Below are 24,004 nucleotides of genomic sequence, written 5' to 3' on the forward strand. Positions count from 1 at the left end.
AGGGCTCTGTTCCTTCTGGCATATGCGGCTGAACCCTTTTTCCTCTATGGGATTATGCTTGGGGCCAAATGTGCGGATGGCACGGCGGTGGTCTCGAATAGAACGCTCAATCATTGTCCCGATGGCGCAGCAGGGTAAAGTGCCACCGGCAGTCTAAAGTCTCGGGACTGCAAGTTTCCGAAATATTCTGTCCACTCTAGATCGTCAGAGTTGGCTGCCTCCCTCTGATGTGTGCGGTTCCTTGGGGCCGGCGACAGTCTTGCTGGTGGAAGCAGGCTGGCCCAGGTAGTGTGAGGGAGCAAATCCGTAAGTAAGAAGAACACATATTCCCATTGCCCGCATGTTTTGATCATGCTTCCAATGGTGGTTTCGGCGGCCTCCGTCCAAGACCGTCATGGAAAATACGGCAGCTGACTGTGATCCTCCCACACCAACTTTGGGTTCCCTGTTCTCCAAGATTGGACACCACTGCCTCCATTTCTGTACCAAATAAAAACTCGCAGTCATGGCCTTGGGCTGTTTTATACTGTGTGGCCATCTGTGTAATGAGAGGCTCAGTCGTTGCTGTCAGTAGCCCCATTCGGTGATGGAATCCGACATCAATGTATATATGTTGGACACCAACTCACATATAACTGTAGCTGTATCTTGTCATCCGTCTGTTAAGTGAACTGATAGGACATTGCCGTACTGTCTCGCAGACCGGATGGCTACGAGGTGCAGTGGTTGGCGGAGCAGAAGGCTCAGGACCATCCAACTCGTCTCCGAGGTTCAGTGCTGCCATTCCTCGATACACAGATAGCGTATATCTTGAAACACGAGTTGGGATGAAAGCGTACTCAAGGACGGCTCCGGATAAGAAGCCGTAAAGTCGGGAACGCGATGTCTCGAGATGGATAGTTTAGTGAGCATCGCCCGTTGGCGACCACGAGTATTGCATGTCGTAGAGCGGTGCTCGTGCTATCAACCCTATTCTTTTAGAATCGCGGGGTCATGGGTTTCCAAGCATCGCCAGGATTGTTAGAAGCTGTGCAAGGCGTCCATACGTACAGTTTGCTGCGTTGTCGCAAGGCAAGTTGGTGTCTGATTTTTTGCTTTCTATTCCCCGGCCCAAACAATGCACCATTCCCTAGGATTTATCCAGGGGCTTTTTGAAGCGGGATGAATCAGAGCTCCCCTTCAGGATGTTCTAGCACCGATGCCGTTAATTTGAAATGTCGCAAACCATAGAATACACAACCATAGCTACCAGAAAATGTATGTGCCTTCAATGTTGTTCTTCAACAATGCCGCGCCTGGCCATCCGGTGGCGCTACATGTTCCAACACGGCGGCAATTCTCTCGAGTCGGTCAAAACGTAGCTTCATGACAGATGATTCACCAACATGCGACCACCACGGTTCGAAATCCACGCGAGCGCAACTGATGTATTATCCACCGCCCATTCATCACAGCTTTACAGAAACATCGTACATATCCAAGAGGACGGCAAACCCCGTCACAACACCCATGTATCCCAACAGCACGGCCATTGTTACTGACGGACCGACATCCAACGTCCTGACCGTCATATTCACCAACCCCGTGAGCAGGTTCGCCACCAAGAACACCGCCAGACCGTTCCTGTTAAACGCCCTGAGCACCCTACTCGTGGCAAATTCATTTGCCTCCCTTTCTGTCCTGCCATCGGTGGCATTGTAAGTCGCCGGGAAGAAAACGGTGTCGATGAGGCAGCACGCAAAGATCTGGATTGTGTTGAAGGACGCCACCCACAACACGTAGGGGAGGTTCGCGAGCCGGCGGGAGACGACGAGGCCCAGGCCGAACGAGTAGCCGGTGCAGAGATAGTACAGCGCGGACCAGATGGCAGCCCAGACGGCAATGGTCATGAGCAGCGTGTTACGCTGCGTTCCGGGCGTGGCCTTGCTGCGCGGGTTGATGGCGCGCGGGATGATGAACATGCCCAGGTCTTGGCCAGCCAGGAAAATAGCCAGGTAGCCGAAGAAGCTGAATACGCCTTCGCGGTTCATGGAGAGCAGGTCCGTCCGCGGCGCGGTGAGGATGTACGCCTTGAGCGCCGTGTTTTCGAGGAGCACCTCGTACACGCCGCCGACGAGGAGCGCGAGCGCCGCGTACGAGGGCACATATCGCAGGACGGCCTGGAAGGCGGCCACAAAGGGCGGCAGGAAGCCCAGGGTGAAGAAGAAGTTCCAGTGGACGCCGTACTCGGTGACGTGCTCGGCGTAGTCGAGCCCCTTGACGCTGAGGAGGCGGATGACGCCCAGCACCAGCAGCGGGGCCGAGTGCCTGGCCGAGTAGACGAGGCGCTTGACCAGCGACATGCTCTTCCCCGAGGCTCGCTCCTTCAAGACGGGCCTCGCGGCGACCACGCCCGCGGTGAAGACAAACGATCCCACGCCCATGTCCATCAGGCTCGTCCCCCACGTCTCTACTTTGGCGAAACGCCGCGGAAACAGGCGAAAGTCAACGGCCAGTATGCTCACGCACGTCATCACCATCATTGCGCCGCGGTACGACGTGAGGAACGGCTTGGCCGGCAACACGTCCAGCGGCCGCGCCGCGTTCTTGCCATCCCTCGGAACAATCGGCTTCTTTTTGCGGGCCGTCTGCGCGGGGAGCATGTACACGGATGCCACGGGCGCGAGGAGGAAGAGGATCAGGAGGACGGGCGTGCTGGCGTAGAGCGTCGTCGCGAGGAGGAATGCGCCCACGCAGAGGAGGAAGTCGACGGTATAGGAGAGCGGCGTGTACGGCCTGAAGAAGGATTGGCGAGCTTGGAGGGCAGACCACAGCAGAATAGCAACCTATTTTTTTTTCATGGTACATTTTGTCAGGAACAATGGATGCTATGGCCTGGGACACGCTCAGAAAGCACGGAGGAAACGAACGGGTACAACGGCCGTGACGGCAGCTATCTCGGGCACGGAACCGCCCGAGAGGTTGGACACAAAGTCCTCCTTTTGCTGTTTGTAGCTCTGCTTAGACATTGCGCCGGTGCGTTAAAGACGCATTATTACAGAGAAAGGGGGCAAGGTGGTGGTGGCCGTGGCGCGCAATGGCGGTTGAGGACAGACTGTTTCTTTCTTTTGCGGATTGCTGGTCTTGACTGCCCCTTCAGCCTCGTGGTGTTGAGGCGTCAGTAGCTCCATGCGCGTCCGGAGTGGGGTCATTTCGCACCGGGCGTAAGCTGGCCAATGACTAGCTGTGATGGGGGTGTTTCTGTGGCGCGGGAGGGGCCGTGTGGCTGGGCAGCGTTAATGTACGGAGTACTGAACGGCAGCAGCATTAGGGTTGGTGCTTGGCAGTCGTCGACGGCGCTCCTGGATTGTATATTATATCAAGGCGGAAATTGGTAGTAGTATTGGGGTCTAATTGCTATATTGATATTGTCCTTTTGCCTTTACAAAACCAAGCAGTGGAGCCGTGGACCCAATTCGGGGTTCCTTCTGGGGTAAAGGTGCACAAACTTGCAAGGCGCAGGGTCTCAAACCCATATCTAGGGTTACGACCAGGTACTATTAACTGCTTCGTCGCACGGAGAGATTTACATAACATTCGCGATATCTCGTTTCGTTGATTAGCTGGCCGCATCGCAGAATCCGTCCATCAAGTTTCTCAGCATTAGCCTCGCACCATTTAAACATGCATGTGTACCCAACATGGATGTGCTTCAAGCCTCACCGTCTCCCATGACGAGAACACGGTGCTAACTGCAAACCCTCACATTCCGGACAATCAAGTCGCATGGATAGACACTAGTCAGCTCGCATCATACGGCATGCAGCATCTTGCCAGTCCATCTCGGCACATGGGTGCTAGGCAGTAGGGTCACTAGCCATGGTCCTTGTGGTCTCCCTCTCAATCCCGAGACCAAGCTGAGCCTACATACAGTACATGCATCGGAGTACTTTCGGGTAGAGTCAGGCCAAGCTTTTTCCAAGAAGATGCATTTCTGCAGGGCTTGTGCGGGCCTACCACACCAACACGCACATAGACACAATCAAGCGATTCAGAAAGGGGGCGTTGATGGAGAATACACGACGCGCGGGCGGTGGTGGAACTGGCCACCCAAGCCCGATGTGCTCCATGATGCCGCATGTACAAAAGTCGAGTATGTATTCCATTTCTTACTTGGGATGAAGCCCTTGGCGAAACACGGCAAGGTGAAAGCACACACACAAGCCCACTGCTACTTATGCCGGCGTGGCTTGGAAATGCTCAAAATTTCGTGTCTTCTTGCTGCAGATAGACAATTGTCCCTTTCTTTGTGGGCCATAGGCATCAATACTCAGCCGGTATCGCTGGAGATATCCCTATTATGGAGACGTTGGTTCCTCCTCTTGTTTGCTGTTCCCTCTAATACAGTCCGAGACAAGCAGACTTGGTATATGTATATATGTATACCTACACACTCCGTACCTACCAAGTATGTAGGTACTAGGTAGGTACAAACCCTGCCGAGGTACTCGAGTACCAGATGTGCTCCGCACAAAGCGCCGGTTTTGTTGCCAGCACGGCATCTGTGGCCTTTGGTTCGTCGTCTAGTACTGTAATTTATCATGTTCATATTCCGTAGCATCCAATATCATTTGCATGCAGCCAACATGTCTTGCTGTGATGGGTTAGAGGACCAAACTCCCTCGCATGTGATGCCACTCCCCACCTATTGTGCCAAGACAACCGACTGTTGCGCTTGGATAAGAGGAAACGAATCAGACATGCAATCGAATGATGGCAAGGACGGCACCACCTCGACATCTTGTCGTTTCTGACAGAATTTCAGCTTCGCAAGCACTGGCCCCGGCCCTTGAGCTGGACGGCACAATCAACACTGACGGGTATCTTTGAGTTGCCCTACTGCGGAGACAGCTCTTGAGATCTTGAGGTGAGTCTTCGTGGGCCGAGGGCACATACCTCGGGTCAGCATAGGTATAATCAAGTCTGAGGCAACCCCGGACGTGAAACCAAGGGTTTTTCTGCATGGCTAAATAAATAGTTCGCCATTTTGCCTTCTGTGCTCCTGGGCATGGTTATGAATACCCTCTTCTTGTACAAGTCCATTGGCCAAATTACCGGGCATCTGCGTCGGGGTGTACCGCATACGACACGTCTCTCACAACCATATAAAGCCGCTGAGCCGATAAATCTGAGCCCGCCAGAGACATTGGGTGATTTCTATGCGCTCCACAATATTTGGTAGACATTTTCTTCATCTCACGCCAGCATTGCTGAGTCGCAAAAGTTCACGGCTGGTACTGACACCTTCCAAACGCGTTGCAATGAGCGTCATACCTCTCTGAAGACGACAATGAATTCGCAGATTGACAATGCGGCTACTGCGGCTGCCACGGTTGCCGCGGCTGGCCACTGCCGTGCTTCGCGGCGTTTCAACCGAACGATTCTGTCATAGCGCCTAGTCCCGCATCAACATTTGCGCAAAGAGGATTTGTCGAATCCCTTTTGGAAAAAAAAAAAAAAACAATGCATTAATCGGCTGCACCAGATAGTAAACAATTTTTCTTAGCCAATCTCATCACGACGCACAGCTCCTAGAATAGGTGTGAAGCGTTTGCACTTTGCCGTCGATACAGAGGGTGCTGCCCAGGCACAGTGAAATCGAGATTGTAAGCACTATGGTCTTTGCAAAAGACCAATACAAAACCTTTCCAATCACGGCCCGTTAAAATGGCAAGTAGATCCCTGCAAGCTCACCTTCTGTTAGCGATGATAGATCCGTGTCTTCAAGGGCGTGCATGGGAACACCATGACCAGCCTACTTCCCCACATTGCGATCTGGCCAGGAATCGCGCAAAGACACAACGGGACCCTGGCGTCAGCAGAAATTAGCCTGAAAAGCCTAGAGTTGAATGAAAATAGTCCGGGTCGGCGCACACTTGTCCTGCAGACTAGTAGAAATGACTCTTGGTATTTTTGCCTTGTTGTCATGTCTCAGGACGCTTCCATCCAGACTCTCACGAGGATACCTGGTAGCAAGCCATTCTCCTTGGTTTTGCTTTTTTTCTTTGCCGATGCCCCAGATCCGATTCCAGCATCTTGTGCCACTTTCCTACTTGGGAAGTAGTTAGGATCAAACGCTTGCTTTTTGTTCGCTTCGTCCCGAGCTTACAAAGTCTGCAGCGGCTGATCTGACACTCCTGTGCTCCGTACTGGTGCGAAGGCGTAAATGGCCCACAGAAACACCAGGTGGCCATGAAAGTGATACTTCGTCTTCTTGCCCGGAACGAAATGGCTCAACATCTTGTGGAGATGTGCCACGCGAGCCATCGGCTTTCCACCTTGGACGGAACGGCGCCTATAGATTCGCTCAAAGGTAAGCGCTATATTACTGTTAAATGCGGACCCAATAGTTCGTATTGTACAATATTAAATGGATGTACGGGAGTACGTACAATAATTCGAGCACACGGCTCGACAGAATCTGTGTGTGGGGGAGTGGTTTCGTTCTTTTTTGTCCTGGTTAAATTCGAGGCTACCCAGCGCTTCGAGTGGCCAACGATTCAGTCAAAGCGCCCTGTTGAGTTACAGGCGTCAAGTTGCCTCAAACCATGCCGCATTTGAAAACCACCGGAGTTCACATTAAATCGAGACAGATTGGACGACGATCTATCTTTTTTCGACCTGGACAGCTTGTTGCCCGGGGTAAGCGCGGGCCAGAGCTCCCTGTCACCTGTTCGACTACCACTCGAGTCCATATCATGGGTTTTCCCAGTAGTCTCTGCGCACACGGACACTGTCCACAGTTTCTGGCTGTAAACGCACAGAGGGTGGAGGATCCCCAGCGGCAACGAGCTAGGGATGACCCGTTTTGAGATGCCTGACGGGGGTGACGAGGGTGCTCCATACTGTGAGCAATGTACTGTGAAGATATTATGGGGTAGCTGTTTGGTGGACGAGGACGATGTGCCCATCACGAGAGCCAAAGGTCGCGGCGGCCAAACAATCTTGCTGCTTACGTACCATCGTGTAATGGCGCCATTTGCAATCAAGCGTCGTAACTTTGAGCCAAGTGGCCTTTAAGAACAAGTCCAGTGACTAGTCTAACCTGTGGCTAGCCGCAGCCCGCAACGGTCATCGGCCGCCTCCGCCTGTCTCGGTCTTGGGACGCCGCTGAGGAAGTTATTGTCTTGCTCACGGCCGGGGAACAGGGCAGTAATAAGGACTCACCAGGGAGCATGGGCCATCTCTCGAACCCCGATGCCCGCTGGCGGACGCGTCGTCCAATGGACACCTGATGGGTCGCATTTGCTTGGAACCGGTTCAGAAGTCAGTATCAGGCATCGAAATGCGCTGGGAAGCAAAAGAGTTCGATAGAGCCCATGTAGAGGAACACGGGGGCTTATCGGAAGGGGTGTGGAGAGGGAAGGCTGGTGGTGAGGGGTAGAGACAAGGGTCAGGGGGCATGGCCGCATGGGGCAACGAAGGAGGGGGCGTGTGCATCCACAACTCGACATCTCGACATCTGGGGCAGCAAATTGTCTCTCTGTTATTCTCCGTCAACGAGTCCCCTGGTCCTCATCCCCATCTGCCTCCAAGCTCAGGGTGCAAGTACCCACCTCCGCTCCCCCAACATCGCGAGAGCTCGCCGACCATGGAACTGGTTTCGATTCCACCAGGGGCCATTTGTGCGGCGTCTTGGTCATGGATCAGAGCCTGCCTTGCCGCATCTCGTCTGTTCCTTGTCGAACCGTCTTCTCCTGGTTCTTCTCCTTCTCCGTCTTCCCCATACCGCGGTGGACCTGCATCTACTCTTCTGCACGACCAAGACGAACTAATTTGGGCTGAAACCCTTGCTTGAGTAGAAATGCTCATTCGACTGTCTTTTTTTTTTCAAGGTCTGTTTGAGCCGTCCACATCCCGTATTTGCACTTTGGCGCAATGCATCAAGGCGTAAACACGACAGTCTTGTACAGCAATAGAGGTCTCCGAAACCTCCTCGACTGTTCCTTCACATGGCGGCACATGTATCGGCAACCTTTGCCATACCCGTGTTGCAAGCCACCTGCATGCATCAATTCAAGGTTCGACCTGCAGAAATGCCAGACAAACATGTGGTGCAGCTCTTGGGGCCGTGACAAGCAAGTGTCTCGACATACCTGCATTAGCTAGCGACCATGGCCACGGCCCCACAGACCCCAGAGGCTGCCACCAACCTTTTTCGGATCCAACTCGTCTTATTTGGTTTGCAAAGTCATGTGGATTGCATTGCGTTGTACGTATTATACATTGTACGAAGCGCGTTGTGTCGAAGCTGCCAGCTCAGCCGCGGGGCCTTGGCCCTTGGGCAATGGCCGTAGTGAATAATTGACCCTCGAAATGATGACATGGACATTGAGAGTTTCTGGGCGCCATGGAAATACCCATCACTCATACTCCTGCCTGACTTTCTCTATCCTCGAGCTGAGTAGTGGTTGTGAGTACCAACTCCATAGTAGCATGCTATAGGTAACAAACGTCATCATTCGAGAGATCCCTGCGTACCTTCCCAGTTTGGTATCTATGCAACACATAATACAGGAGGAGCCTGGTTGATGACCAAGATTCAAAGGGACCTCAAAAATCAGCGTTACATACGCAAAATGTTGTACGAAACGCTCGAGAGCTCTCTGCTTGCCTGCCCGCGCCTCGTTCATGTCGGCCCACAAGCTGAAGTCATCATACATGCGCGGATACTCGGATGCTGGCATTTGCATCTGGAGCGGATGCAACAAAAGCAACAGGTGCAGACGCTGCTGGGTACCGGCCTTCATTCAAGGTCGTGCTACACACTCGCAGCATCGAGATCTGTACATCCATGCACACTGCCTGTCCAATGATCTCATACATCACTTTGCTAGGCCGTGGCCACTATCGTATCTACGTGTGGAGTGTAATCAGCCTTAGTCAAGTATCTAGAAGAGGTGCTGATTTCATTCAAGAATTAAATTATGTTCCTGCATTCCTGCACCAGTCGCTAATGGTTTGCCTCGAAGAATGAAAAATAGTTGCTTCAGTGCCCATCAGCCACGCGCGACATTAGGGACACCACCGTATGAGTCTCATGTTCCAAACCCTCATCTGAGCCTATCGCTTTCCACAACCAAAATGCTCACCAAGAGCTGTGAAATTTGCTGTCGTGATGGCTGGCCGAGAACAGCCATCAACCACAGACTAAAGAAATAACAGCAAAACGCAGTCGTTTCCCCACACCCCAATCTTTTCCCTCCTATACCATAACCATTGCATTATCGAAGAAAAAAATCAAGAACTTTTCTGTGCCGAACCCTCTAAAAGACCATCGATCCTCGCTCCCGTCCTAAGGAAAACAAAATAGAAAAGTTCATAGCCAAATGCATATGAACACAGTGCAAAACTCAGATTGACCTCTTCTATCAAGTACAGAAATAGAAGAAGAAGTAAAGGTGAATAAAAACGCCAGTTAGGTTGCCAGAGGCAGAGTTCTGTAATCCCTATGTCCCCAGTGTGGCAACGAGTTGCAGACTGTTTATAAACAACACAAAAGTACATGACCATTTGCTATATGGCGTTTCCGGGTGATAAGAGAAGAAAAATCATCAGGCGTATATTATCCGTCCTTCATTAGATTAGCCTCCAAGTTTTGGCAAGTCAGAGCCGCGTCACCTATGTGTACGTTCGGACCCGGCCAAAATATTCCAGGGCGAAGGCGTTTCCGCATCGTAAACGGCCTAGTCAGATTTTCCCCAGATCCTCTGGTTGTTGGCGCGTCAAAAAACCCCATACCTTCTGGCGGATCTTGAAGCCATCAGAGATACCAGAGGCACTGGAGGCCGTGAGATCTGAGTGTTCCTTGGTCTTGGGCGACGCCACATACTCCGACGGTTTGGGGATGGGCTGGAGGCGAGAGTCGTTATTGGTGTCACCATCAGGTCTACTGCCCCATGTAGTCTTCAAATTATCGTTAGCTATGCTTCCAGTTCAGCGAAAGTGTGATGAGTGATGTTTTCCCACATACCGTACGAAGAGTAAGGAGAGCGTAGATCTTAATGAGTCCATGGAAGTATCCAAAAATAATTGATACGGGCAGAAAGACAATGTCGCTGGGATTCCGCTTGAACAAGCCAACCAATTTGACTACTTTGGTAAAGCCGAACATGAAAATGAATTGAGCCCAGAATGCGCGTTCCCGCTGTGCCGTGTCCCAGTCGGCTGTGGCCTGCCAACACGACAAGAGGAGAAGCGGGTCGACAAGAAAGGCAAGAGAAGTGAAGGTGGCAATGTGAAGCGCATATGTACACCACATTTGCTGTCTGGATTGATTGACACGTAGTTAGCATAAGCCCTGAAAGCCTGAGCATCTGGCATAGACTTACTTCCAAACATGTCCCTCTATAAACAGACTGGTCCAGTTGCTTCTCCAGTTGCTGCGAGCCCAGCGAATACATTGTAAGACAAACAATTCCATGTTATTCTCAAGAGTAGTTTCCAGCTCGCATTCTGGATCATATTGGATCCAGGTCTTCCATCTATTTTTCACAAGCCAGCGTGTAATAAAGTTATCATCGTCAGTGTTGAGAGTGCCTTCCCCCCATTTTTCGTTCTGGAATTCGGAAAGAAAATCATGGCCCTTCAATATTTCCGTCCGATACGCTACAGTCCTGCCAGACATGCACGAAGTTCCTCCGTCAATGTTATGCGTGGCGGTAATCTCGAAATTGCGGCGTTCAATGTAAGCGGCACCAAGCCAATTCCAAATGCGCGTTGACCAAGGTTCATACCACACGCGCTTCACTCGCTGGCAAGACCCAACACCACCCATCTTGTCGTCCTCGAACGGGGCGAGGAGATAGGTGAGCATCTTGCTAGGCCACGTCACATCGTCATCAGCCAGTACGGTGATTGGAGTCTCGATACTGGGAATTGCTTCGCAAAGCTGCCGCCGTTTATTTGCGATGGTATTTGAGAGGACCTGAACATTTTTGACCCCGAGTTGCTCTGCCGCCTTTTTCAATGCTTCGAACTTGTCATAGGGCGTCACGAGATAAAGACAGGCTGGGTTGCAGGCGAGAAGGCTGCTGAGAGAAGGCTTCAATTCCTCGGGATTGTCGTGAATTGTAGGAACCACCACCGTCACATCCTGGTTGGTATACTTTGGGTTGGCGGGAAGGGGCTTCGATTTGTAGGTCCAGTGACTCAGGCAGTGAACGAGAAGTCTCACGTAGCGGTGGAGCCTATTAAATGACGGGTAGTCAGCTCAATGTTTGCAAAAAAGCCGAAAAGGTTGAGGGGGAGGTGGAAGATTGAAGTGACTTACCACAAGATCCAAAAAAGATAGGCCCAGAATGTGGTCGAGTTCAAGAAGTCAAACGAGGGAAGGGACGGCACAAGCACACCACAAAGGCGCATTGGCAGGTTCCCAAAATGGGTTTCCATGGTAGATATCGAATTTGCTACCCCGAGGTAGGGGGACGTTTGAAAGGATGCTGGGGCTCGAAGTGGAAAGAAGTGAGCAGAGGCCGAGGTTTGACTGTTGCCGTTGCCGTTGCCGTTGCCGATGTGGTTTTCGTATCCCTAATCATCCGATCTGGAGGAGAGATGCCAAAATACGAAGAAAAGCCCTGCGAGAGCAGCCAAATATATAGGAATTTGGAGCTCGGAATCACTGCACACACGCGAGCTGAGGCGAGTTTTCACAGCTTGGAAGGAGCAGGTGAACGGCCAGAGATGTTGGACAAGCCAATGCTTCAACCGAGCTTCACAGGCCTGCGTGTCTTGCCCACTGGATTATTTTATATGGAGCAAAATAAAACGAGAGGGTTTGTTTGCAAAAGAGGAACCGATGTAAATAATAACAGAACTGTATTTCCCATGACATGGACAGACCTCGAGTACTGGCAAGATATATGCGAGCACTCTTTTTTTCTTTTTTTCTTCTTTTTTTTCCTCTTCTTTTTTTGCAACCAATGTACAATGTACAAAGTCGGAAAACGAGCTTGAAGGGAAAGGTTCCTATTTTAGAGATACAGCAGATACAGCAAATGAACAAACAATAGAAGCAAGGAGAAACGAGAGGGAAGGAAAAAAAGAAGGGCTCAGTGAATCTGTCCTGAGGTATGTCTTATACGGTTCATTGAAAGCACTGGTGCAATGAACGGCTTTGCATGGCGCGCCGCCGGGGACAAGGTTACAGATATAAAGACAAGATGGAGCAACAACAGATATGACTACCGGGATGTTGCCGTGAGGGTGCCTCGATTCCACCATGTCATGCATGGGCATGGAGAAGAAGAGAGGGTCCAGAAATCGAATGCATGTGCAGTTAGTTGCGCATCGCGAACGAACAAGAGGCAGAGACAGTCTCGGCTACTCCATAATTGAGCGACAAGTACATATAGTGCGAGGAAGGAAGTCACGGTAGCTAGAGTAGCACAAAACTACTACTCGAGCTGCATCCAACTAACTAGTGGTCGACCCAAGTTTGTCGTAGCGCGGCGCGTGAAGTCGACTGGTCTCTCGAGATTGAACGATTGAACCATCCGGACTTGATCTGGAAGTCCAGACAATGGGACATGGGGCTGGTGCTTGAGCGGCCAGGATGCGCACGTTCAGTGGATCAAATGGACATGGAGGGGGCGTTGGAGCACTAGGGCACATGCACCAGCTTGAGACCTCGGGGGGTCTGGCCTGGCGGCGGCTAGAGGAGGGGCGTGTGCGCTCGCTGGATTCAATTTGTTCATGTCTGGTCTGGTGGCCTTGGCTTCAATGTTTTTGGCTGTTGTCGTCGAGCAACAGAACATGCTCACCTTGCGCTCCGGTCGAGTGCTGCCCTTTGCGAATGCCTGTCCCAATGGAGCAGTCAATCGACCCGGCATCGGCAGGCCAATACGTTGGACGCATCATCAACAAGCACTCGTCGTGCTAGCACAATGAATCTGACGCGGAACTGGAACACTCTGGCGGTCTTTGTCGCTTCCAGGATTTCATGTCTCTACGTGTCTCCTCCATCTGAGAGCCGAGACCCAGCCGGCCAAATAGACCTGGAAAACTTCAAATGTCGGATGGTGTATGAGCCCGCTGTGCATCAGGTTCTCGCCCGGCGCTCCTCTTTGTCTTGTCAACTCGCCCATCACCAATTTTCGTGTTTTTACCTTTGTCTGCGAGAACACAACCACCGGCCCGCTCTCATCAGTTCTCTGTATAATATACATATGTCCGTTCATGCTTACATTGTATGTACATACATACATGATGCGCCATCAACTCCGCAAATAAAATACTAAGCCAGGGTCAAGCCTTGGTGCCGGAGCCTTTCCCCATAATTTTCTCCAACTACTCCAACTTGGCGCCGACCACATTTCAGGTGAAGGAAGCCTCTATCTCAACAGCCAGCGGCTGGAACCGGCGCGACACCTGCCCGCGTAGCATCAAATGCTGAGAGGCCTTGACCTGGTGTGGGGCAAGGAAGAACATTTGAGCACTGGGACGGAGCATTAACTCATTGGGACCAGCTGCAGTTGTCCATGCCACTTCTCCCAACTTTTATTGCTGTGTTATTGTGTCAGAAAATATTGCAGTCGTGCAGCACCAAGGACAACGGGAAAAAAAAATTCTCGTCCTTGACTGAACCTTTCAAAGCCCCCGTGCATGTCATGACTTCTCATTGGGGGCAAAGAGACCACCAGGGTTTGAATTGCCCAACCAGAGCCTCTGGAAGAGAGCATAAAGCAACAGCTCTCGCATGCAGGTACTGCAGGCGAATTCCACCTCCACTTTGGTCATTGATATGTGCAGGATGTCTCCTCGCATGCGCCCACATATTCGTGTTGACCACCATGGGACGCCCAACCAGTCTTTGCAAGAAATACTGTGCCGTAATTCAGCGGTGACTGTCAACTGCTGGTTTCGAAGAGCCCGAAGGTGGCCAAGGTGTCAATATGTTGGCTCTCGTAGCTCCAGAATATCCAAGACGAGGCAGATCAAACTGTTCGGGGCCACTCGACGTCGATGTCCGTCTCCCCACTCAAGTACTCCATATCAGACAAAGAAACAGCACATCCCGCACTGTCCAGTATTGGCTGCATGTGCTCCGGACGGAGTAACTCACTAATCCACTGCTCCCTCCCCCGGCAATGGATCCCCAGCATCGCTCGGGCTTCAACTGTTGCGGCTCACACATGGGGGAAACATGCGATGCCTACCCTGTTTCTGCATGAAGGCATGACAGACATCAGAGGCCAAAACATGAGCATCAGGGACTAGGCAAGCACGTCAAGGATACCACAATTGTATCATGCCTATCTCGGTCAGGGTGCCACTGACAATGCTCCATGACAGTTCGTTCTTGCATTTACAAATGAACTCATTGGTACTCCGAACTCCGTAGCGCGATTCGATACTTTGAATCCGTCTGAGGGAGGGGGGGTCTCAAAACCGGGTCGTGGCTATGGCAAGCTGAAGATCAGTTTCTCCTCCATGGAACACTTCGAACGAGGACCCTGTACCATATCCTATTTCATCAAGCCAAGAATTGCTATTCTGATGTTCTCCGGATCTGTGTTTGACGCGCTAGGTCTGCATGTTGGCTCGAGCCTGTGCCTTGCGCATCTTGTATTGGGGGTTCGCACGAGGTGTTTGGAATCCAGATCCCCATTCTGTTGGTCCAATGTCGGCTATCTTCCGTCTGATAGCACTGCCAGCCTCCAAGGTTGGCTGATCAATTGATGTTTCAAGTAGTTACATACGTACTCAGCTCGACTGGAACGACGGCGAGGATCAAATCCATCTCTTCTTAAATTGCCAGTCGCAGTGTACCTGTTTACCAAGAAAGGGACTCCATAGTACCTGCCTCCATCACCACAAAGACACGCCAATTGGGCATCGAGGGAAAGTGCGGCTTGACCAGAGTAGCCAGGCCCTGCGCCGCGGCTGGAGCAGTCAACCTCCTCAGCCTTGGAAAACACCAAGATGCAAGCGTTGATTTGATTTTACCCATCCAGTCAAGTCTCCAGGCCCATCCTAGGCCATTACCCCGTCCAGCAGCCATGGTCTGCACCCCCTCCCCCGAGGCGTATGTTCTACCTGTTGATCCAATTCCGCTGAAAACTCAGCACCAAGCTCAAGGGACCCTTTCTGATAGTCCAGCCGCGACTCATCGGGTTTGAAGACAGGACGACCTCGTTCGCTTTCTGCAACTTCTTTCAGCAATGGGGCCAAGGACAGGCCATGCGGGCCGCTTCGGAACTGCGTGGAGACGGCATGGATATCATCCCACACCTCCACTCACCACTACCAGCCAACCGCCGGCTTCAGTTCAGGACTATGCATCCTGCAGTTCGCGCTATTCCCTTCGCCAAGGGTCCAACAGTTGAGGCACCCCTACCTGTGATTATGTTCCCTACGAACCATAAAGAGAGCACCAGCACAATGTCGACGCCAAAAAAGAGTGAAATTCATCGAGCATTACCCGTGAGTTCAACACTGGAGATTCCACGATGGCAGGTCTCCTTTCTGTACCGGTTTAGACTCCTTTGTCGCTCATCAACAATGCGCATCTATAACGGCTGAATTAGCCTTTTGCGCCGGCAGAGCCGCTAATGTGCTCCTCATTATATGCTTGGGCAAGCCGTTGTGGCAAAAGATCCAATACCATTCTGCACACCTTGAGACGCGAATTGAATCACATATCAGAATAGCACTGACAGACTCTAGCCATACCTAACACGCCGTTTGTGTCATATATTTGTTCCCCTAAGAAGCAGCCTGGCGGGCCTCCCAGATCAACGCGATTGGCGATGAAGGCTTTGTCCTTTGTTCTACGTACATTTGGACATCTGGCTTGTACCTTGGAACTACACGAAACTTTGCATATTATTATTCCAGCAAAACAGGCGCGACGCAACTCGACTCTTTCGGCTGTTCTTTGAGGTCGAAACATCCCAGAACCTTGTAAGCTGACCTGTTGGAACCATGGACCTTTGCTAGTGCATCTACCTGCATCGTACGCTAGTGGATCATGAAGACAGCAAAAGCCCAGTGAGTAGGGCCCATCTTGGTTGATCTTTGCTCCCATTGCGCCGTCGTACCAGTTATTATGGATTGTTCATACGAAGTATTACTGCTCACAATGGCCAGCGGCTGGCAATTCTTCTGGCACAGTCTGGTGACACCCCCAGACCTGACGAGTAACTTGACTTGTTACAAACATGAACCAACCTCGCAACCACTGTGTGGGGTTCTCAATAGCCCCGACATCCTCTACATCGAACGGAACCAGAGCCAAGCCTTTTCTCCGTGGGACCAATTGTTACATGTACATATGTAGCTTTGTGTCGTTGGTGGGGGGCTGTCACAGACACAGAGTCACGGTCCACGATACATTAATAAACGGTTATCTTGGTCGTACCGCGTGCCTTCTCCAGCCAAGTGGCCGAGATCCGCAAGAAACAGTCCTGATGAAAGCAGCTACGGAGCATTATACCCGTGGAATCCGCTTGTAGGAACAGGGGTTTCGCGATTCCTCCTCCACTGCAAGTTCGTTTGTTTGCTCCATCGAAGGGGACACGTCGGGCGACCAAATCCACTCCTATCAGTCCATAATCCACTACACAGCTGCATCAAAGAAATACTGGGGTGCTAATTCCATGGCGGTGGCTGGATACTGCGGCTATTCGGTTCTTCTGGACAAACCAGTGGAAATGGTTCTCGTCTAAATGTTAAGGATGAGGTCGCTACCAAATTAGTCACTTGGTCGTAAGGAGAACAACTGAGAACACCACATGGTCTCCATAACCTCGTGAAGCTGAAATATTATCTCTGGCCATCTTAATACGCAGTCGGGCTTTATTGGCGCGCTTTCATGAGTATGTATACATGGGAAATTTTTACCAACCTGTCCTCGCTTGGGATACAGTACTTCCCATTCAGTGATGGGCAATAGTTGGCTGTGTATTAGTGAATTCAGATGACTTATAAATGATGTCAACTTGATGTACGTACTTCAGCCAGTCCCATCATTCTGTACTAATTAAGTCCATGGTGAAGCCAGCAAAGATCTTCAATAGGACCAGGCTCATGAAAACGCTCAAATTGACTCTACACTGACCCAATTCCATTTAGTGTGGCTGCCTGGCTGGCACGCAGTTTCCGTGATTATGCGTTGGACATGAGGGTTTGCCGGATAATCAGCAGTCTTTCCTGGGCAGTCTCTTGATAGCCGCTTTGGGGCCGGGCTCAGGAACTGGTTCTTTTTTGCATCCTCAGGACACAGACAGCCGAAGCTGTGCACCCTTTCGCAACCTGGCCACCTCAAACTGAGGGTGAGGACCTTTGGTTCATTGCAGAGCTCTGGTCACAGAACAATCGTGGATGCTAAGGCTGTGGCTGCGGAAGCTACTTTCTGAATGCGTTTAATTCGTAAGCACTACAGGTGAGATGAAGCTCCGCAGTTCATCTGGTGAGGTGATGTGCTCTACTTCTCCTACGGTGGATATGATCTGTGGTTAAGCTGCAAGTTGGTTGCCACGAAACCGTCAATCGGATTTGTCGGGCTCCGGCTTCTTTTTCTGAGAAATCTCATGCTCTCGACTTCCTTTCCAGTATCCACAAAGACTGAGATTCGGACTGCTAATCGTGTCAGAGACTTGAGTCAACACGCGTATTCCGTACCTGCAGCGTGCGAAAGAAAGTGGTACAGGGTTCAGCTGGCTAATCCTGGCCGTTTAGGAGAATCTCACTCGGCTCACTTCTGTATCTAGCAGACAAACCCCGGCAGATGCACTAGAAACTGACGAAAGAGACAACGGGAAGAATGAATGCAGAAACCTGCATCGATGGTAGTTGAAACGGCTCATGTCTAGTGAAGTCTGTGATCGGCACTCATGCTGCGTTGACATGGATGCCCCGGCGGAATATCAGTGGTGAATCAGACTTTGGCACGCTCATGAGACTCTGGCACAGGATAAAGCTGCAACGGACTCAAAAGAACTGCAAATGCGCGATTGACATCCAACGGACTTTGTTGAAACCTCATCTCTCTACATGAATCATTAAACAAGCAGTAAATCTACGATACATATCTCCCTGAATCACTGGTCTGAGAAGTCATCATCTCTGCAAGTTGATATTTCTATATGCGCTATCGAGAACAAGGCAGAAGTGGTATTTCAATTGGGTTGATTCAATTGTACTGAATTCTCTCGTCATTTCCAACCCTGTTATATATCCCTCGCTCCCTCTCTCAGCATCTTCAACGGGCGTTCCAGTTTTTGTAAGTTCAGGGCCGGCAAGGATATATGCCGAGATGTGTCCCGACATGCAGTGCAACAAGTATAGAGTTTGGTCAGGGAAGATCTCTACGCATCAAGGAAACTGTGGCGGGCCTGTAAACCGAGCTCTGCAGAATTCAATCCGAAGCTAGTGATGGAGATAACCTGGTGCATATGTCGTGCATAGAGGATGCATACTTGATGTATTATTGCCTCTATTTATTGCAAGATCATGAGGTAATCGAGATGTTATAATATCTTCTCCCATGATAATTCAAATGCAAGCAACTCAATTTATTATTATAGTCAGCATCAATATTTTCGCCCTCAGACTGAGGCGTCTGAGGTTTGCACAGAATCTAATAGCCGCTTCGATCTTAGTCTGATGATGGCTTGATCTTGATCTCGTATAGGGTAGGTTTACACGAGCTCAACTCTTGCCGATATAATGACAAGTTGACATGAAAACTGACAATTAGCAGGGAAACCTTGGAGAAGAAGGGAAGGCGATTCATATACTGCACGTATAAGCCGCTAATGTTAGCGGTTCTTCACATGGCAGGCAGCTCACCTCTGCCGACTTTGTCTGTACGTTCACGAAGCTTACTATGTTCACAAGGTCATGGTTTTGATTTACACAGCAGTGTTTATAGGTCGCGTGTTCCAGTCGGTATACCATCAATAAACTACGGTGTAGGCGAGTGATTGCTTGCCCAATAGTCACAGCAACTGGGCATCAGAAACCAGCAAATCAACACTTTGGACACGAAGATAAATGGCCTGGGAGATGGGACCACACAGCTGAGCTACAGGGCCAATACATACTATAGACTTCACCACGATTGTTCCCAGCAGGGATTCGGCCTTGCCCGTCGTTTGTGTCTGACGCTTAGAATACAGCCACTTGCCCTCTTCAATGAGCGAATTCAAGTCCTTGAGAAACGAAAAGCCGTTGGTTTAGAAGATTGCAGCAACGTCGCAACAAGGGCAAGTTAACCGGCACTTATGTTCTAAATACTACATCTCCCTCTGCCACAATGACCAGAGACAATATTAAGTGACACTGGCTCTGTGCCTTGTCTTTGAGTTCGTTGGCTTGCTTATTTTCCCATCCATCTCTTTCGATTCAATGACTGATATGAACATCTTGCTGTTCAGGGTCATGATTCCCATCCACGAGTAGTGTTTACAGATCTTTCAACGGTATGCAGCCCGCGAAAGTCAAATACCCTAGAGCAGTAAATCCATCAGACTCTTCAGCCAAACAAAGTCCAAGCATCCCAACTCGACATTCGCATAATCGCAATAATTAAGGCCAATTATGCGGCTTTGATGTCCATATATCCAGCCAAAGTGTCCTCAACAAGAGCCGCAACACCAAATCCAGCCACGTAGCCCAGTGCCGCGCATCATAAAAGCACGCAGGCCACAATGTGTATTTTCACCCGATGCTGGTTCGAGACAAGTTGCGTCTTCTCATTAAACACCTGTTGAGGAACAAGGGCCTTGCCCGCCCGCTGTGTAGGCCAAAGATGCAGACATGTACGTCTCTCACAGCAACTCTACTATAGAGTTGCAACTTCCACAACAGTACTGACAACCGGCAAAGATGAGGGAAAAGAAAAGTATTCTTCAATATCGACTAATGGTAGGTGGCCAAGGAGCCGTGGCCCGCAACCATGTATCGGAACAAGGCTGCATCCAGATCATCGCCAAACTGCGCCACGCGCAAGGCGCTATTCTGGGAGGGCGGGCGGGCGTATTGCAAAGTGCGGCCTCGTCCCCGGGGACTTGATATCTGAATTTACGACATGTGTAGTGTGCCGGGCGACAATGGTGCTTATTTCGCGCCATGGACTTGGTTGCAAGTCTCGACGTGTGCTTTTGCGATTTGTACGCCGGCGAGACGTGCCCAACACATCAATTCTAACTATAAAACACTCGGGGCACGATAAATCTACCCGTCACTAGAACCAAGGCAATCAATACCAGATTTCAACCGCACCTCTCTTCTACTGGATTGGCCGTACCGAGTGTCCGGAACCGCGCCCTTCAGCTGCCTCCAGCTCAGCCCAATATCACCTTGACACCTCCCAAAAAAAGTAGGGGAGTAACTTACATGCTCTGAAACGCACCAGGACCGACTTACATATACAATACAACGGCCTCACACTTTTCAGCTGGAGCAACCTTTGGTTTCCAACCGGGCCCGTCGTTTCCGTCGGCCCTCTTTGTTCCCGGCGTCGGCCACGCCAGTCGCACTGACGGCGCGACGAAAACCACAAAGGAACATGGCGTAGCCAAGCGGCGCCTTGCGCAAAGGAGGGGTAATAACCATGTTGGGGGTGGTCTGCAAGTCGGCGACTCAGGAAAACACCGAATGAGGCGCGGCGGGCTGAATGTGTTGGTTGTTCGCCACCACGTTGGACTCGGATGAGGCATTTGCAATGCTGTGCAAGGCGAGCCACGCGATGTCGAATGGGCAGCCCGCAAACAAAGGCTTCGCAGACTGTCTTGCTCATGCTATCGCCAGAGCCATGCTGATATTGCCATGGACGAGACGTGTTGTATGGGGATGCGTTGACTGCCGGCGGTGTCTCAGCCCTTTTTTGTTTTGGCCCGTCCCGCGACGCAACGGCTGGCTAGGGAAACATGTTGTCTGATGTTCATAGATGCGATGGTGACGAGGCTAGTTACGTAGTCGCTCGCAGTCGGCCATAAATAGCAAATCATCCACCGAGGGATGGAGGAGATGTTGGCTCAGCAGGACCTATTTACGCCGAGCCTCTCTACCGCCCCTCATCATTCAACTGTGAGTGGATGAATAAACTAGTCATGCGTACGTACATGCGGAGAAGTACTTCTTGGTATTCCCCCAGATTGGGAAGGACATCAGCCGGATGAAATCTTCTTGTGGTTCATTCTTTCAGTAAGCCTGATAATGTCTGACCTTTTGAAGTCACACCAAGTCTGCATCACTTTTGCAGATCCAAATGGATAGATATTGAAAGTCAGAGCCTGACAGATTGTCACCAGTGTCCGTTGCATGAGCGATAAAACGAATAACATCAAAACGTCTGCGCCCTTTCGTAGACCATGGATAGATGGGCTTTCTCGCCATGGCCATAGCCGCAGGCATGCCTTGTTATCTCGAGATCAAATGCGTAGTAGCGCGGGTTGTGCTTCAGTTCAGGTGCATCATGCGATTGCTCGCCTCGCCGCTCGATATCAGCCCTCTGCGTAGTAATGAGGCGCTCTGCCATGCCTTATCTGTGGAGTTGTAGCTGTGGAGCGTATCTGCCAAGGGAATAGTAAATATATCCAACAAAATGACATGCGCCATTTGTAGGACGTGACACTTACATGGCAAACTGCCCACGCAGGCGGCAAGAAATGCAAACCGCGGCTCAGCGGATGGATACTGTGTAGTTTCAAAGACAATCAAGGCGGCCATTGCGGCGGTGCCAAACACTGGTGGACAAGGACCAAATATTTCATCTTTGGGATAGGTTCTTTGTACGGAGTTGACGTCTTGCGCGCCCACAAAGCCGATGCCACGAGAGTGTTGTATTGAAGATGTTCAAGATGCAACAATGTGGAGAGAAGCACGGCAGGGGCGGGCAAGAGTCAAACAAGAGCAGTGGCACAAACGACTCTCGGTGCCAGGAGATCCCTTCATTCTTCGTAACAAGTCCAATTTGGTTGGGACGCCATCTGAAGGCTCCAAAACCTCGACAAAACAGACTGTTGAGACTGATGTCTTGCTGCACAGGACGGGGACTCCAGACCGCTGCATCAGAAACTGCCGCTGCCGAGCCTGGTGTCACCATCCATTTCCTGGTTCCTCAAACGCCACAATCTGCAGTTGCTGAGGAACGCAGCAGCCGGAAGCGTTTTCATGCCTTCGCCTTCACCAGGCTACCACTGTTTATGTTTTCCGTCTGCGGGACAACAAGCTCACCATGACGAATAGATGGTCCAAGAGAACTATATCATACACTACCGCCGTGCGGATTTGGCCGGATATTCCACAACTCTGGATGCCAACTAACCAGACCGAGTCTTAGCACCAATTCTGATGCCTAGTTGTCAAGAGATCGGGCCCGGTGGCCGGGGCGACGGGGAGGGGGTCGAAACGCAACAAGAGGAAAACGAAACGGTGAGCAGAATCGCATCCCTGCATTGTTGCCATACCCCGTACTCCGTATGCATGTATGTACGCCGCCCCGAGCGTGGTCAACTCATCATCGTAGTCTGGAAGCACGGAGTACATGAACGAGTTGAGATGTGTTGACTCTGTGGACGAGACGGCCGACGCAACGTGTGTGCCTGCGTCTCTTTCCAGCGACTCCTTTACTGACTTGGTACCCCGTGCACTCCGTATGCAGGTTTGTCTTGTGACAGAATAGCGCAAATCCCCTCCGTAATGCAGGCGGCGGAAGACGACTCCAAGGGAAACAAGGGGCATATTGCTCCGTACCCCCTATTGCGTCCTCTCCGTCTTGCACTGTCCAATTCCGACTCTTACGGAAGCAGCAGAAGCTACGGAATCCAATGCGCGTCGCGAGATGAGGTCTACATCCATACGGCGTGGCTCGGTACGCAGGAGCAATTACGCTTCAAGCCAAAAGTCAAATGAGACGGACCCATCTGCCAGGCCATCGCAGGTTCATGGGACGCTTTTGCTGCTCCACAGAAGGCATCATTTGTGGCTCGAGGCGTGCTAGGAGACAGAACCAAGATGAGGGCCAAGACTCTAGAACCTGCAACGGCGAGCCCGGGCGACGAATCAATGGCTCACTGCTCCATAGTGACATCAATCCTGAGATTTGGGCTTCATTTTGAGATATATTTGCCGCTGCAATAGTAATAACTCGTGAGAAGACGCGATCTTCATGCTTGTCCAGGGCAGATTTTTTCTTTTGACCTGAAGCCTGGTTTCGTTGTCTCTCCACTTGATGTGTTAATGAAGATTCCATCCAAAAATACGGAGTATCTCCGTGTTTAATTAGACCGTGGGATCAGCGACGGAGTACATTTGCTAGGCGAATGCGAGGAATACCGACTCCGTACTTCTGAAAACAGGAGAGGGATAAGACATTGCCCACCTCTTTGGACCAAAGACGCCCATTCGACTTGCTCCCGTACAGATTTGACTGATAGCCGTCAGCGTCGTCGTCCACGTGCCGTGGTCGCGTCCTCTGAGGCTGAACCCGGTCGTGAATGCTATCCTCGTCTTGGCAGTCCATGGCACTATCCAATCTGTTGTTCACCAAACACCCGCTTCGCCGCACAAGCCGTCGTAAGCGGCCAGGGTGCGTTGCTGCGGGTGAGCTCGCCTTGCTCCCGTTCCTCATCTGTGCTTGATGTGTGTGGCCAGCTACCCTCTGTGCGGCGCATGTCCGGAGTAGTGGCGGCGATGGCGCTGAGCGTGCGCCCAGTTCCAGCATTAGTTCCCTTCAATTTCCATCCCCTGTCCTTGTCCGGAGGCCCCCATGCTCAACCACGGCGCAGCTGGGCCGCGGGAACCTGGGGGGGACTCGGTGGCGTCCCAGTCTCGTCGGTTTGTTGTGGCCTCCAGTCCTTATTAGTGCTTCGTCTGCCTCTCCATCCGGGCTAGCCGTCGTGTGCTGGTGTTGCTTTAAGATCTCGCTGTCGTCCTGGTTCTCATCCTCGGTCCTTGTCCTGACGTCGTCGACCTGTCCTCGCCCAGTGTGTGTGACGTCGGCCGTCCCATCAATCGC

The 24,004-nt window shown here is 51.3% G+C and overlaps 3 protein-coding genes across 3 annotated transcripts; all 3 read right to left on the reverse strand.

Moving 5' to 3' along the window:
• Positions 1-1,448: 1,448 nt before the first annotated feature.
• On the reverse strand, positions 1,449-3,008 carry MAA_00778 (GWT1-like protein; the record flags this gene model as incomplete). Its single annotated transcript, XM_007818776.1, has 2 exons — positions 1,449-2,825; positions 2,910-3,008. 2 exons carry the CDS (start codon positions 3,006-3,008, stop codon positions 1,449-1,451), a joined length of 1,476 nt encoding a protein of 491 aa, XP_007816967.1.
• Positions 3,009-9,729: 6,721 nt separating this feature from the next.
• On the reverse strand, positions 9,730-11,430 carry MAA_00777 (glycosyltransferase family 2; the record flags this gene model as incomplete). The annotated part of the gene is made up of 4 exons (XM_007818775.1): positions 9,730-9,945; positions 10,013-10,307; positions 10,371-11,228; positions 11,312-11,430. The coding sequence occupies 4 exons, from the start codon at positions 11,428-11,430 to the stop codon at positions 9,730-9,732; spliced, it is 1,488 nt and encodes a 495-aa protein (XP_007816966.1).
• A 9,898-nt stretch (positions 11,431-21,328) lies between these two features.
• MAA_11396 (N-terminal fungal transcription regulatory domain-containing protein) lies at positions 21,329-21,714 on the reverse strand (the record flags this gene model as incomplete). The annotated part of the gene is made up of 2 exons (XM_011413390.1): positions 21,329-21,525; positions 21,624-21,714. 2 exons carry the CDS (start codon positions 21,712-21,714, stop codon positions 21,329-21,331), a joined length of 288 nt encoding a protein of 95 aa, XP_011411692.1.
• Positions 21,715-24,004: the final 2,290 nt, after the last annotated feature.

The sequence above is a fragment of the Metarhizium robertsii genome, assembly GCF_000187425.2.
Source record: "Metarhizium robertsii ARSEF 23 chromosome Unknown MAA_Scf_7, whole genome shotgun sequence".
In the NCBI taxonomy this organism is placed as follows: Eukaryota; Fungi; Ascomycota; class Sordariomycetes; order Hypocreales; family Clavicipitaceae; genus Metarhizium; species Metarhizium robertsii.